Source organism: Alligator sinensis, unplaced genomic scaffold, assembly GCF_000455745.1.
Source record: "Alligator sinensis unplaced genomic scaffold, ASM45574v1 scaffold871_1, whole genome shotgun sequence".
In the NCBI taxonomy this organism is placed as follows: domain Eukaryota; kingdom Metazoa; phylum Chordata; order Crocodylia; family Alligatoridae; genus Alligator; species Alligator sinensis.
This window is the reverse complement of record NW_005842746.1, coordinates 342856-358624: the sequence shown is the minus strand read 5'-3', so window position 1 is coordinate 358624 and position 15769 is coordinate 342856. Positions and strand designations below refer to the sequence as shown.

The 15769-nt window shown below is 38.1% G+C and overlaps 1 protein-coding gene across 17 annotated transcripts in view; it reads right to left on the bottom strand.

Moving 5' to 3' along the window:
- Positions 1-258: 258 nt before the first annotated feature.
- The window catches only part of CCDC141 (coiled-coil domain containing 141), a 207869-nt gene continuing 192358 nt past the window's right edge, over positions 259-15769 (bottom strand). For 9 of the 17 annotated variants that reach the window (XM_025216529.1, XM_025216527.1, XM_025216523.1 and 6 more), the window contains 3 exons: positions 14622-15508; positions 12531-12703; positions 259-703 (listed from right to left, as the gene is read on the bottom strand). In XM_025216529.1, coding sequence (XP_025072314.1) covers positions 288-703; positions 12531-12703; positions 14622-15508 — 1476 coding nt within the window. In that variant the 3' untranslated portion in view covers positions 259-287. Of the gene's footprint in view, positions 704-12530; positions 12704-14621; positions 15509-15769 lie in introns of those variants that run through there. The other 8 variants (XM_025216533.1, XM_025216524.1, XM_025216531.1 and 5 more) reach the window with 8 other exon arrangements.

The following is a 15769-nucleotide window of genomic DNA, read 5'->3' as shown; positions in this document are numbered from 1 at the left end:
AAATAGCTCCTTAACATTATGCCAAATTTTGTGAAATTAAGAAAACAGTGCCCTATGCTTAAGTCATAAATGTAGGTGACCAATGTTTTGCCATTTGCCTTTGACCTGTCATCTGATACATGACTTGACCTTTGACTACTTCAGTGGTAGTGACACTCACTTTTACTGACAAACTTGCTTCATCCCATTTTGATTGTTTCAGTTACAGTGGTAATATCTGCTTTGTTATTTTTCTCTGAAACAAGATCTGTACAGGAATGAGACTCTTGTTTATTATATGAATGTACCTAAAAATGTGCATCTGGAGAGAGAGAATCACCTATAACTTTTATGAAAGCTGAACAGTGTGCCTCTCCAACTTCATTGCTGGCAATACAGACATATTTCCCAGTGTCAGCAAGGACAACATTTCTTTTTAAAAGGTAATAGCTGTCTCCTAATTTATCAATCTGAAAGACAATAAAATGCATACAGAAGATTATTAGTAGCGCCCAGAGGCATATACTCTGTCCCTCCCCATGGAACATTTTAGGAAAGTTAAGACATACACTAATGTCTCCATCTACCACTTGGATATCATCCTTAGTCCAAACGACATTTGGTCTGGGTCTTCCATGTACAGTGCAATGCAGGATTAAATCTTCTCCTTGTTGTAGAGTTTTATGTCCAAATTTTTGTATAAAGTCTGGCAGTTTTCCTTGTACTGAAAAAAAGTGCACGCTAAACTTGAAATGGCACAACTAAAAGAAGAAACTACTCTCTGATTTCTACTTTGTACTGTATGGAAAACTAATTAATGCAATAATAGTGGCCAAACATTTTTAATCTATGAGAAACAAAAGAGGGAATAGGGTATCTGAGTAAAACTCTTCTTGACGAATAGAGGAGTTAAGCATCTAAAACCTTTCATGCATTGGCACTGTGGTATTAATTTTGAGGTACTGTTAGATACATTCTTTGTGTGGGTATTGAATAAACATAAGGCTGAATTACAACATTGCAGTGAATAGTACAAATACATATCAAGGTTAGCCATATCCATTTTAGGCTTACAGATGCACGCTTTTTTCTTTACTCTGTGTATCTGTTCCATCCTTCAAAGTTGGGATCTTACTGGTATACAAAAATGCTATTTTATAGGAGTGAAAAGGTTCATGTGTTACTTAACTTCTAGTTAAATACTGTTTTGAAGATGGCAGTGAAAGAAATAGAGTAGATTTTCAAAAAAATACACAGGTGTAATGTTCCATACCACACTATACAAATTTAAGAGATACTAAGCTAACCATACTTTCCATGTGACCCAGATTATTTTGAAGGTAAATCCTTTTTGTACCTGAGTATCTAATAATCTTAGAATAGTGAGTCTTAATCAGGGTGCTGGGGCACCCAGGGGTGCTTTAAGATCCTTAAAAGGGTGCTGCAAAGTGTGAGAAGATAAGTCAGGTATGAGGAGATAAGTGCAGACTCAGTCTCAGTCCCTGCCTGGATGTCCCGCTCCCCAGCTTCCCAGCCCCTCTGTAACTCCTTGCACTATAATAAATAAGTTCTTTAAACTCACAGAAGTTATGAAGGGGTGCCTTGAGTCTACAAAGGTTAGAATCACTGTCTTAGAAGAACAGACAGTGTTTCAGGGCCTTCTTCAAATTAAAACTCCCAGACTTTTTTTAAGGTTTATCAAATTCTAAGCCTTGCGGCAGAGCAACTCCATACTTGCACCAGGGCAACTCCATTGCCTCATTAGAGTTACTCCTGCAATAGAACAGCAAATCAATGTACCCTTCATTCTAGTGCTCAGGAACATGTAGTGACTGACACCAAATGTAAAAATGTTCTCAGTCCTCTTGGCATAAACAGTGGTAACTTCAGGAATATCAGCAAGATCAGACAGATATTTTCACCACCCTGTTCTAATGAACCTATTTCTTTCAGTGGACTTGCTGGCTATGGACTTTTAATTCACAACTACAGTGGTAATTGTAAGCCTTTGCTGCCTCTGCATCTGTCCCCCTACAAAAGCCTTTGCACAGGGACCATGTCACTAGTGAGTAGGGCATGGCAGCAAGTGTGGCCAGCACAATCTTGTGTCCTTATTTTCTCCTGACTACATTAAGAAAATGGCTATAACAATTAGCTCAGGAGAAGGTTCAAGCAATCATTTTTTGCATTGTACGCATAACAGAGACACAACATATGTAATCAGTTCCTCCTGAACTGAAGCAGAGGCTTTATGCCACAAATAAACAATGGATGTGACTGGCACAGTGGAAGAAACAGCCTACTGGTGACATATTAACGGTGTCAATTGAAAACAAATAACATTTGATTATTGCTAGCTATAGAGGATAGGTTTGTCCACTCTGATTTTTGAAGAGCAGATATTTAAATGATTGTTGTACAACAGAACTGCAAGGTGGAAATGATCCAGATTTGATTATTTTGGCTTCCTATTGAATGCTAGTGTATGCTACAAAGTTAGTTGCACAAATTGATTTAAAAAAAATATAACTTTTGATCTTCTAAGCTTATCACACTCTTGGGAAACTGGAAGGAGATAGACATTCCAGGTCTTCAGTGGCATCATTCTAATTTCTGTCTATGATGTTTCAGAATGCCTAAAATCTGTCATGGGTCCAGGACTGCTTGTTACAACAGCTGATACTAGTTTGACTCTTGGATTTCATGCTTAGAGTAAAGAATGTTAACAAAATGTTAAAATTGCAGTCAGATGAAAAAGATATTGGGGGAGGGGCCAGATGAAAAAGATGTGTCAACATACAGTTTTCTGGTTAGCTAGTAAGTGAAGCAATGAAAATACATAAGAAATGCAATTTATCACATCATTCTTAATTTATTACATAGTGTTCCTTACCTGCACCTCCCCCGCCTTAGCAAGTGAATGATAAATTGCAATTAGTAAGTGAATGATGATAAATTGCATTTAACATTCACATTAGAATATTTTACTTCACAGAGGCGCAGCAACATGTGTAATTAATGTGATGCAATAAACTCTGGTGCATATAGAGCCAGAGTTTATATTGCTTCCATTTACATGTGTACCCGGGACTGCACCATGTTGAGCTAGGTTGGAGTAGTGTTTTCAGGCAGGGAACCTAGGGGGTTATCCTGCCAGACTGGAGTTGCTCCGATCTGGCTCAGTGTGCTGCAGAGGGGCTGGCTGGGGCACAAGGGTGCTCCAGTATGAGGCTAGCCAGCAGGCAGCCCCCTCACTGAAGCACTTTCATGCCCCAGCCAACCCCATCAGCATCTACATGTGCTTTGCTGCATGCTTAAGAACACTGCCATAGCATAGTACTTGTGGTTACAAGTACTAACCTATGGTGGAGTTAATTCGTTTACTGTGGCCTAATAGGGCTGCACATGTATACACTGGGCACATCTACATGTGTGCTTTAATGAGAATTAGCCTATTTTAATGTGCATTAAAGCATCAAAAAAACCCCATGTTCTTTCACTTATGTGCATTAAAATAGGCTAATGCACATTTTTCTAGTATCTCACAATGGAGGTACTAGATTTAGTGTGCATTAATGAACATGTAGATGTGCTCACTGTGACTTTTCTGTGTAGCTAATTAGTCAGCTCCACAAAAATGTCTTGCATAGATGTGCCCATACACTACTAATCCATCTCCTTTTGGAACTAACATTTACAAAATTATGAGAAGCTTCATAAGATGATATTTAACAACACGTTTCAGCTTTTCTCTTCCTAACATGGGATTTTGCTAAATAGCTGTTCTGGACAGACAATATATAGTTAGCAAGAGATTTCAGGCCCCATCTCTACATTTAAACTATAAATAGTAGCTTTATATCAAGGACTAATGAAGGAACTCTAATGTTTTTATAACATCTCTACTTGTCCCAGACTACCCCTTTCATTTTTGCAGGACTCCATTACCTAGGTCAGCAGTCAAGAACCTTTTAATGCTGTGGGCTGGAATGACTCAGTTTGGGTCAGAGGTAGGTGGGTGCTACCTGGTAAGAACCTACCTGCCACTGTCTCTTTTCTCCATGGCAACATAGGGATAGTGCCTGCAGCTGGCACTTTTCCCCTACAGCACCATGGGAAAGCAATTGCTGCCAAGGCCCACTGCTGCTGAATGTCTGTGCCTGCAGGCCAGATCCAAAGAGGACTGTAGGTGGCCAACCCCTGACTTAGGACTAATGCAGACTCAGAGTTGCATGATGCAATTTTCAGATCTGAACTTTACATGAAGAAAAACAAATCCTACCATTTTAAATAGGTTGCTTAATCTGCCTCAGGAAGATCCAAGCCAAGATCAGTTTATAAGCGTTGCCCTGCTCAACAAAGTCCCCCCCCAGAGTAGGTGTTGCCTTGCTCAAAGTTCCCCCAAAGTAAGCATAGGATAAATCAGACTACACCAGAGTTTCCTCAGAAGAAGAGATTCACTTTCTTACCCTCAAGTCCAGCCATCTTTGAATCCACAATTGGAAGGACAGCTTCAAGCCTCCCACCCCACTTCCCTCTTCTGCGGTGACTCACTGATTACTTACACCTGGCCAATCCCAGTCATGGCCCTTCTGAAGAAAGATAGCATTTAATCTTTGTGGGTCTCACTGGAGCATTGAGTAATATGAACATTGATCAGTGCATATACAGCTCATATAAAAGCTTTGTTAGAGGACTGACTAAAGCAGGCCTCACCAAAGGCTGAGTTTACACCCAGCAGGGCCTTAGATTGGAAGGCATCTGGGAGATTAGGCTTTACAGACTTCTAAGGAGACTGATAAAGTTGATTGTTAAGACTGGTGCCAGAGTCCAGAACATACACGATAATAAAAAGACGCACAGTGATTAGGGTAATTTGGTAGAGATATTTATGTTTTCTATGTACACTTTCAAGGTATACAGAATTGTTTTGACCTATGTATAAGAGCAGTACTGGAAACCCTGGGAACTGTGCATAAAGCCTAGGGGACACATATGTGAGTTGTGCCTATGCTTTATGGCGAGTATCCAGGGCTAACACCTTATAAATTGTTGGACATGTTTGTTAGTGAGTTGGTACTTTGTAGGTAATAAACCTGGCCAAGTATTTACCACTAAACTGAGTTTGTAGTCATTCTTTGTGTAACATCAGGGTCTGTAAGGAAACAAAAGCTGCAACAGCACAGGCAAGCTGACAGAGCAGAGTGTTCATACACAGGGAACTACACTACAAGACAATGGAGGACAGCAATCCTTTTCCAATCTTCTCCTACCCGAACTTCTGAGAATGCCTATCACACAGTTCCACCCCTTTACATATAGCTGGGAAGTCTTGCTCACTACCACGCTTTTTTTCAGTGAGTACATAAAGACAGACAGAAAAAAAGGAGAGGTTGAATTATCTAGATATATTTTTAAGTAATACTGCTGTCTCAAAGACATAGGGCTTGAGTTTCAAGATAATTCTCCATTATAAAAGTCAATCATTTAGCAAGACATGTAAATCTATTTGTACCTGTAATGAATTGTAATGTACCTGCAATGTTCAAAATTGTGAGTGCAATTAATGAAAGTCAAGGTTTAATAAAAATCTTATAGTTTAATAGTCAGTTTGCATACAAATGATGACAAGAAGGAGGTGGATAGAAAGTATGCAGCATTCAGAAAATGTTTTTCTGTGGTAGCCTGAAAGCAAAATTCATGCTTTCATGTGTTTACTGTAATATTTGTAATAAAATGGGCATTTTTGTGTGCCTAGAATAGTTAACATGGAATGAAGGAATAGAGCTCTCAAGCTGTTTATCTTAAATACCTGGAACAGAAGGGTTCTGCAGTTTTGACCACCAAATTTGAGCACTCCCTGGGCTCACAGAACAAAGATATTTCAATATGGACTCTGTTGATATTTTTTGTTTTTCTATGCAGACTAACAGTGTGCCTGGGTACTATGCACAGAATGAGAGAGATACATTTAAATTTAGCAGTGATTTAAATGTGAGGAAAAATGTAACAATTCTTAATAAGACAAATGACAATCAAGCATCGGCCAAGCAAACATTCACCAAACAATGAAGAGTACTCAGAAATAATATTATCATTGTGGAACAATCATACAGTGAGCTTTGGCATTCTATTTACTAATATCTACAAAAGGGACAAGGGAACCCTCTTAAAATTTTTTAAAATAAGATTTATTAATTTTAATTAATACCTTAAATTTGAAGTAATCTTGGATTCAGGTAAATGCAGTAATTATATTATCTCCTTTTTAAAAAGTTAACTATTTGCAATCTATTCAGATTTTTTTTTAACTTCATACTGCTTTCCTTTCCCCGCTCCTTTCCCTAGTCACTCACTGGTAGCAATACTGTGGGTACCATGTCTACCTATTGTCAACTATTGCCAAATCAGGCAAAACTTCATTGAAAACAATGGGAATTTTGCCTGAGATATGGTCAAAAAAGGACTGCAGTATTTAGGTCTACATGAAGATCACATATTTGATTTAAAATGAAACTACATGTTGTAACAAGGAAAAGTTTACAGGCTCAGCCTGCTGCTTTTAAACCCAATAGAAAAACCCCTACTGACTTTACCAGGACCAGAACTGGGTTTCCTAGAGGAAATTTACCTCAGTGGACTTAGATTCCATTTACGATCTGGTCACTGAGGTTAGATAGTGGAAAGGTCACTGCAGTGAACTTTACTTTACCTATGGACTCATTTAAATTCATTTCCCAGATTCAGACAGGACACTAAAGATACTTTACCTGCTGTTTACACAAAGGTATTTTATAAAGTATAAAACTTCTGCAGTCAGTAAAGCCTGTTTGGTGAATGAGATTAATCCCAAAAAAGAGAGGTGATGTTTGTACTACCACTTTCCTTCATAGGTTTTTCAAAGAAAGGGCAGCACTAAATCCTTTAAGTCTTTTTGCTAGAGGCCTGAGCAACCCCTCTTTCCCAGCCAGCTGTACTTAGGTTTGTTGTGGTGTTACCTGATTGACTATACCTTCTGGATAGCAGTTTTGGGGGTCTTGTACCAGTGCAGTCCCCTCATCTGAACTTGTCACCTGTCACCTTGAACCAAGCCTCAGACATTGTTTCAGAGGGTACACAAAGATAACTCACTTCCTGAGGCTGTTCGTAGCATTACCATATTTGCAAGGTGATAAAGAATGGAAAGAAGGAAACTGAAGTCTTTAGCAACAATGCTTATTTCAATATACTGTTTGAATTACATTTTAGCAAAGAAAAAAAGAAGTGTACTATAGCCTTGAAAGCTTTTCCAGGAAATGGAGGAAAATATGATCAGACTGTAAATGCAGGAGGGGATGGTAGGTGGTGAGACTTTAAAAATTAATATCAGGATATATCTTTCCTGCTGTTCATTTTATTTAACATTTTTGTGGCTTTGGACATCAGCTGGTTTGTGAGACGGTTCTTATTATGTTTGAGTTAAAGTATCTCCACACCAAGAATTCTCCTTGACTCTTCAGGCAAAAATCACAGTCTTCCATGCTACACTGAGACTGGAAGCTAGCATTAATAATGGGTACATAACCCATAGAGATCTGAACATCACCAGAAAAAGGATGGATGTGATAGAGATCAGTTTCATACATATCCATTTTCTACACTGTCCTCTGATTCCAATCCTGACTCATTTAAGACTTCTCACTCATGCTGACATCAGTTATGGAAAAAAAATCTGAAAATCTGGAAATTTTCTAAAAATTAGTTAATCATATCTTGGACATAAATTACACTAAGCAGCCATATCTAAATGCCTCAGCCTAAGCTACCATCAATTCCTTTCCAGTTGCATATTAGTGATGGAAGAATTTATAGTCCAAGCATCCCCCTCTCTTATTCTTTAGGAGTGTTAGGGAGTTCTTTTCCTTTGGCTAGGATCTCACTCCAGGAAAGGTTGCTTTCCTAACATACAGGCTAAAGATAGAAATTACACATAAACTAGTTTAATTAATCAGAAACTGGTTTAAACCTGTAACAGAACAGAAGTTCAGTACACATAAGCCAGTTTCAAAATGGCTGAAACTGGTTGAATGTAGTATTAGACTTAACTGATTTGGGACAAACCGGTTTATGAAACTTCTGTCCCAGACCCCTTCCTCATTCAAGTTAAATCACAGTCCACTAGCATCCCAGCATGTTTTTCAGCCCTGGGCTGGGCTGTCTACTCCAGCAGAGAAGGGTTGGGGGAGTGGGGTGAGAGGCAGGGACTGCCTCCACCCCCAGCAAACCTCAGCTGGGATCTGGGGCCAGGGAGGGGGTTAAATTTCTCTGCCCCCAAGTACAGAGCTGCCCTGCCCTGCCCTGCCCTGCTAAAAACTTACTGCTGGCTGCGACTGTGGACTACAAAAACCAGAGGCACCTGGAAGCAGGAAGAGAAAGTGATAAGGAACCCTGCAGAGTCCTGCTGATGTGATTATGAGCTGAAAATCCCGAAAACCTCAGGGGCAGCAGGAAGAGGAAGTGAACACACAACCCATGCTATGAGCCAGAAAACCATGTTCTAGCACCCCCTGGCTTCTGGCCTGAGCCACTGCGGGTATGTGGCTGCATTTCCTGAATCAAAAGTGAATGTGTGTCCAGTTGTTTCTCTGTTTAATCTCTGCATCTTAAACTAACCTGCAAAGACTGAATCAATTTAGCCTCAGGCTTTTTGACTGTCTGTACTTAGTCACAGAGACCCAACCTAGACTTCTATTTGTACTCCACAAATAACTCTCTTCTAAAGAGAAAGATTACAGAGTGCTGTCCCAGCCCTTTCAACTGAGGTATATAAATAGCAGCACAGTGATGCCCTTCATAGCTTTGAACTTTCTATAGCTTTGCTAGTTTTATTCTAAGTCATGTATTTACAGTTACAGTAGAGAAATAACCTTGTGTGCATCTCCTACAGCCCTTCAGCATTGCCAAATCTTGTGAAATTACCATGAGTGTTGTGATATTTGGGTTTCACTATAAAATCTTAGTTCCCAAAGATAGATTAGGTTTTCTTTTTGTAAAAAAAAGTTCATTTTTAGTCTCCATTACTGCAGATAACAGTCTGAAAATGTAGCCTGAGTACATCCTAAAGGAGCAAAACCCAGAAAACAAAAAGAATGTAAAATATAAAAGAATGTAAAAAAGAATGAACTACTTTTATACCAACCTCCTGATTTTTGAGGGTTTGACTCATTACTAATTAGGGCTGGCTACACTGCAACCCTCCTAATAAAAACAGAAGATTCAAGTAGCTAGGGCTCCAGAAATTAGGAGTCTCTTGGGTTATCTAGGAAACTTAATGTTTCTGCTTCCACCTGCATAGAAAATGAACTGTGCAAAAACAAAGCCATGGCTTTGGTACATAGGGAAAAGCCTCAGAGCAATGAGGGGTTGGGTTTTTTTGGTTTGTTTTTAACTTTAACTCATATATTGCTGTGTAAATTCTAATTTAATCTAGTGTGATAAAAAACAGTGAAAAATGAATTGGCACTGTATTAGACAAAGTGTTATTTCAAATGCTGTTGCAAATTTACTGGCTGTCTGATTGTTTCCAGCATTCTGCTTATTATAAACAGAGATCAGGCTGTCAGAAAGTGACATTTCAGCCACAGGCAAAACATGAAAAATATCACACCATGTTGGGAAGAATCTTTAGTCTTATCTCAATGCTTATTATAATATAAATACAAATATGCTTCTTACTTTAATTTCTTTTGCTGTTTGTTTTGTAGCTATGTATGTGCATATATAGCCACAAGGAAATATATATATACAAACTGAACATTTATTTTATGAAAATTGAAACATTAAAAATATTAGTAAATATTGCAATGTACTTTATTGGAGAATGAAAAATACACTTTCTGAAAAGTACTAAAAAGAATAGATTACCTATACTTGGGGAATCCTTACAAGGATTTTCATGAGGTGGCTTGACTTAGAAAGAAAATTGCACATTAATATAGCTTCTAGTCATAGTATATTGTTTTCTCCCCATCCTGCTTACCCCCCTGCCCCTACATTAGGACATGTTGACTTGCAGACATTTGTTACCAAGTTACAGGATTTTAATGAAGTTGCAGCCACTGAACCAGTAATCCAAATGCTTGTTCTTAGCCCCAGTAACCACCTGCAATTTGCACTATCGATTCACTTCAGAGCATGCTGTGCAGACAAGGGTTTATTTCCTTTTTGTAAATGTTACAAGAAATTTAAGGGTTTTTTTCCCTCCCATTATAAAATCCTCACACAAGCAGTCATTAGGTGAAAGCAGTAAATTAAAAATGCAAGGAAAATTATTCAGCTGTTTGCCTTCTGTTTTTTTGTGGACAGATACAACATGTATCAATGTCTTATAAGAAATTAATCTCACTATTTAAATGACTGAAGGTCTATTGTGAAATCTTTCCACCGCAAACTTCCTTTCTTTCGTCAAAATCTTAATTTTTTTCTGAACCAAAGTTATTACATCATCAGAACTATTTTTATAATAATATAATAGTATTTTGGCTTGCCCTTATCAAAAATTAAATTCAACAGATGCAATGTTTTTTAAAGATATCACAATTAAAAATAAAATCAACACAATTCTCATTATTACAATTGTTTAAGAAAAACTCACAAAAAAATCCTCTATTTTCATTTTATAGTTTATCTTATTATATACATTATTCTTCCCTGGAATATTTCCCAAATAGGTTGATCTCTTTGAAAATAGTTTATCAAAATGAATTATAAGCATGCTCAAAGCCAGATTCATAAAATATGATATTTCTCTTTTCATACTAACAATTGGGGGTATTATATAAGGTATCTATATGTTTCATTTACCATTTTGTAAGGAAGCAGAGAATGAATTAAAAGAATTGCAACATTGCATACTTCAGGCAGAGAGGTATGTTGAAAAGTTTTATTTTATAAACTTTGGCATTTATGAGACTATTGCACAAAGGAACACTTTATCATTTATCTGACAGATTTGCAGTTGGTCTAGATTGGTGGTTCTCAGCCAGGTTGCTGTGGGACCCTGGGGTGCTGTGAGATCCTCTTAAGGATGTCACAGGGTGCCACCAATATGAACACTATTAAGGTATTTATACATGTGCTCCGGGAGGTAGGGAGGGGGCTCTTTAATTAGAGCATCTCCAAGTGCTGCTCTAATTAAAGTGCTCAGAACGTCATGTGTATCAGCGTCCCTACACTGAAAAATGGCAGTGGGGGTGGTTTAACTAAAGCTCGTCAAATGAGGTTTAGTTAAAGCACCTCCCCTGCCACTTTTCAGTGCAGGGATGCTAATAGATATGATGCTGGAGTCTGCTGGAGTGCAGTAATTACCATGCTCCAGCAGACTCGATTAATTGAGTCTTCTCCAATGCGCTGTAATTACAGCCTCTTTGCACGTGTATAGGTGCCCTTAGATCAGGGACGGGCAATTATTTTGGCCAGAGGGGCGCTTACTGAGTTTTGGCAAGTCATTGAGGGCTGTATGACAAGCAGCTCAGGGCAGATTAATATTAGTTTTCTAAATTTTTTAGGGGCCCCACGGGCTGGATAGAATGGCCTGGTGGGCCGCATCCGGCCCCCAGGCTGCATTTTGTCCACCCCTGCCTTAGATGCTACACATGAATCACAACCCAAAGATTTCAAATAGGAATCCATAGTGTCAAAAACGTTCTAACCTGATGTGGTCTTTCTGAGTTCTTTGGATAGAAGAATCGCTCAATTATTTTTTCATACGCAAGAAATAAGCCAGCTAAGAACTGGCATTTTTTGAAATACCTTGAGTCTGACTAGGGGAACCTTGAGTCTTAAAAGGTTGAGTCTCTGTCTAGATTGCCAAAGCTCCATTGACTTCAGTGGAATTTATCACAATTTACATCAGTTCAGTTCCCCTTGTTTTCAAATTACTTATAGATACATTTTAGCTAAATGAAACCCTAGTTTTTGCAACACTATGCATAGATCTGTTTGTGGTGTTTGCCAGTATAGTTATACATTTTACAATTCTGTCCTATTTGGCTTTATTCTACAAAGAGACATACCTAAAATGTACATGAGAAGAATACTAATAGAAATATGTTTTATATAAAAACCAACAAAAGTGCATCATGACATGTACAATGATTTAGGCACAGTACCTGCATACACTTTGACATATGATGTCTATAAACAATGCAATCTGAAAGCTTTTTATACTTTGTTAATAGTAATGGTAGACATTTAGCCTGCAAAACTCAGCCATCATCCTAACAAATCATTTTAACTTTTTAAGATAAAGATTAATCTGACAAGGGAACATAAACATCTGATGTAGCAGTGGTATTCAGAAAACAAGCAAGCTATCCAGTATGAAGCATAAGTAGATTGTTACAGTTCGTGAAAGATGCAGTGAAAGATAACTGATTTAAAATTGTCTCAGTTCGTGATCCGGTGCTGACAGTACTATACTTACTATATGGACAGCCAGTACATTAGTAATACACTAATATAGATGACACACAGCATTATCCAGTTTATTCTTGTGATAGGTGGCCCGTTACCTTTCACATGGAGGATAGCACTTGATGAGATTGTGCCATTAGAATTTTTAGCTCGAGCAACATAGAGGCCAGCATCTGTATCAAACACCTTCTGAATGAACAAAGTATGCTTTGTCTCCTTTTGTAAGAGCGTAAAGTGCTCATCTGCAGTCAGTTTCTGGCCCTTCTTGTACCTGAAGCAGAGAGTCAGTTTTCAAGTCAGATTTACATCAGTGTTTTCTGAAGCAGAATTTGCTGATCTTAAGACACCTCTACAACAACTTGGCAATAACAGAAATTGATAGCTGCAGCTCCACTGATTTTCCCATTTTCAAATGGATTAATTTATCTGATTCACACAACCAGCTAAATACATTTAATATAGGACAGAAACAGGATTGTTGGCAAGCTGCTCTGCATGATTATGCAGGCTGTGTGATGTCCCACTTACTTCAGTTGGGATTTGCAGAGACTTGGCTGGAAAATTTTTGCTATTGAAGGGTTAAATTCACCCTCCAGAGGACCTGCAGGAAAAACTAACTACACAGAACTTATCTCCGTCATTAATGGCTCTTTATTGGTGTGTAAAACATAATACAAGTCCTCTGCACAAATATCAATTTTAGCCTCCCCCAAAAAGCAGTAAAGAGTAAGAAGTCAGTTTCCCTGCTACTCAGTTGTTGCAGATCCTCATTCAGTGTTAATCAATGTCACTTCATGAATCAAGGAACCTTTTCCAATTTACATCAGTTGAGGATATGGATATACACATTTATGTCCGATTTACTTTCTCTAAGTAAAAGGTGAAGCCGGCCCTGAATATGTTGTTTGTGTGTATGCTGCATTTAACAATACCTAAAGGCAAAACTCCCATCCCTATGACACTATATAAATCTGTGAAAAAAATTGCTACAGTGATCCTGCACTGAGTTTTTATTGTAAAATATGGCACTTAAATTTTTATAAAACTGTGAAGTTTATTTTGAGAAACAAGTTCTGCCAACAACATATTTCTTTGGGCTAATTGAGCTAAAAATATAATTGGAAGGACTCCTTAATTCACAAGCAGTGCTGCCTGAAAGTACAGAGTATGGAAATGGAAAACTAAATTACTATATTATTGATACAGGCAGAATGTACTGCTAGTGTTTCAATGTTGTAGGTAAAAATTCAGATTATTAACAGATGGGTTTGCAGTTCTTAGTACATTGTAAAAGCACTCCCTTTCCCTCTCCCTGCAACTGTATAGATACTTCTCCCTCTAGCTCTGTTTTTTAATGTGTGATGCCGGGCATTGCAAAAATGTGGACTAAAATATATCTGGGAGCAATGTCCACCATTAGCAAATTCAAAGAGGAGCTTCTTTGGAAGAAACAAATTAATGACATATATATAGAGACTGGATTTTATAAAAATGAAGCAACATATGAAGACCTAAAAATAACTCTCTGAAATGTTCTGACCCCTATCTCCATCTCTATCTTTTGCAAAGCATTTGTTTTGTTAATAGTCCTGCTGTTAAAAGATAGTTATATTTTATCAGTTCTTATTTGTAAAAATTCCTACAAACACAAGATATAACAATCTAATTTTAATTAATAAAAAACTCTGCATATGACAGTGCAGGGGGAGAGAGTGAATATTTGCTTCAGACTTGGACCTCACTGTAGGCTTACTTTCTTTGTATTCAGTCTTTTTTCATGTTTTGGAAAAAAAAAAGTTTGGGCAAGTGGCAGAGACAGTATAGAGGAGTCTTCCTGCATTATGTTGATCCTAAAATGTGAGTTTCATTTCACAAATCATTTTTAAAAAGTGGAATGTTAAACTGAGAAATAATAGAAAAGTGCTGACTGTGTTTGCTCCAAATAAATGTCTGATATGGTCACAAGTATTTTGATGCTCTGATTATCACTGAAGTTGAGAGCAGTGACATTTCATGTGGGTTAATGTTAAAAAAAACCCCCAAAACAGAAAAGTGGAACCATGCAGAACTATGGAGTGATATGGATACAAGCAATTCACTCTACTTTTTAGATTAGGACACACAGTTATACATGATTTGATGTGTATTTTTACTGGTATGTTTAGTTCTTTTCATTATAAGCTACCCACCATGTCAGTGTAGGCTCTGGAAATCCTGTTACTTCTGCTTCCAAAGTTACTGGAGAACCTTCCATGACAGTTACATTAGACAGGAGCTGGGAGAAGTTAGGCGCCTGTCCAGATAGGCTGACCATGCTGTTCTTTTCTGATGCACTTTTAATCTCTTCTCGGGTGACCATCTGCCTCTGACAGCTTCTGGTAGCGTCTGATTGAAACATGAGATCTGAGAATGCACCAGGCAAAGCATGCAGCCTATCCTGGGTTTTAGTAAAGTTATTAATGCCATGCAATTGTTCTTGTGTTTCTGTCATGCTTTTATGAATTTCACAGTGCTGCAAATGCTTCTCACACACTTCACCCATCATGCTATATCCTGGTCTTGCATTTACTATGCAGAAAGCAGTGCTAGTTTCTGGTGTTTCTGGTGAACTGTAAGTCAAAGGAGACTGCACTCTGAATTTTGGATGATGACATATGGTAGAGGGGAGAAACCTCTCAGACTGATTGGATGCATTTTCCCTTCTCTGATTCGTAGTGTCAGCGTAAGCAATAGTTGTTAAGAGACCAGACTCATCGGTCATTCTTTTACTGGTAGTATTTATCTGCATTTGCAAGCTATAGGAGCTGACATGCAGACTATGAGAACTACAGCACGACTGATCTTCCAGCTCTGTTTCAGAATGCAGGAGGTTGGATTCGGGTGTCTCAGAAAGCGGTGGCAATGAGATATCATCAGGTGATATACACTCATATTCATCCCCAGAGGGCATTTCTTCTGCCAGGAGCTCAGTCTGTAAACTATCCTCTTTGGCAGAAGAAGACAGCTCTGCATACTGAGAAATGAAATCCTCACCAGCTGGGCAGATATCTGAAATATCAGCCAATTTATTCTCTTCCTTAAAAATAGAAGGGAAAAAAAGAAAGAGAGAACAGGCTATTGTAATGCACATCCACATTCATGTACAAGTTAATAATAACATTTGCAGTATTTCTTCTTCTTAAACTCACTTAATCCACCCTGGGAAACATGAATAAATGTGGCAGAATCATTAGCAGAAAATTTGCAGCTATGGTACAGTAGCTCCAAATAGCTTGGATATGGTCTGACAGGGAATATAATATGAACACTTTAAAATTAGGTTCAATAACAATAAAAT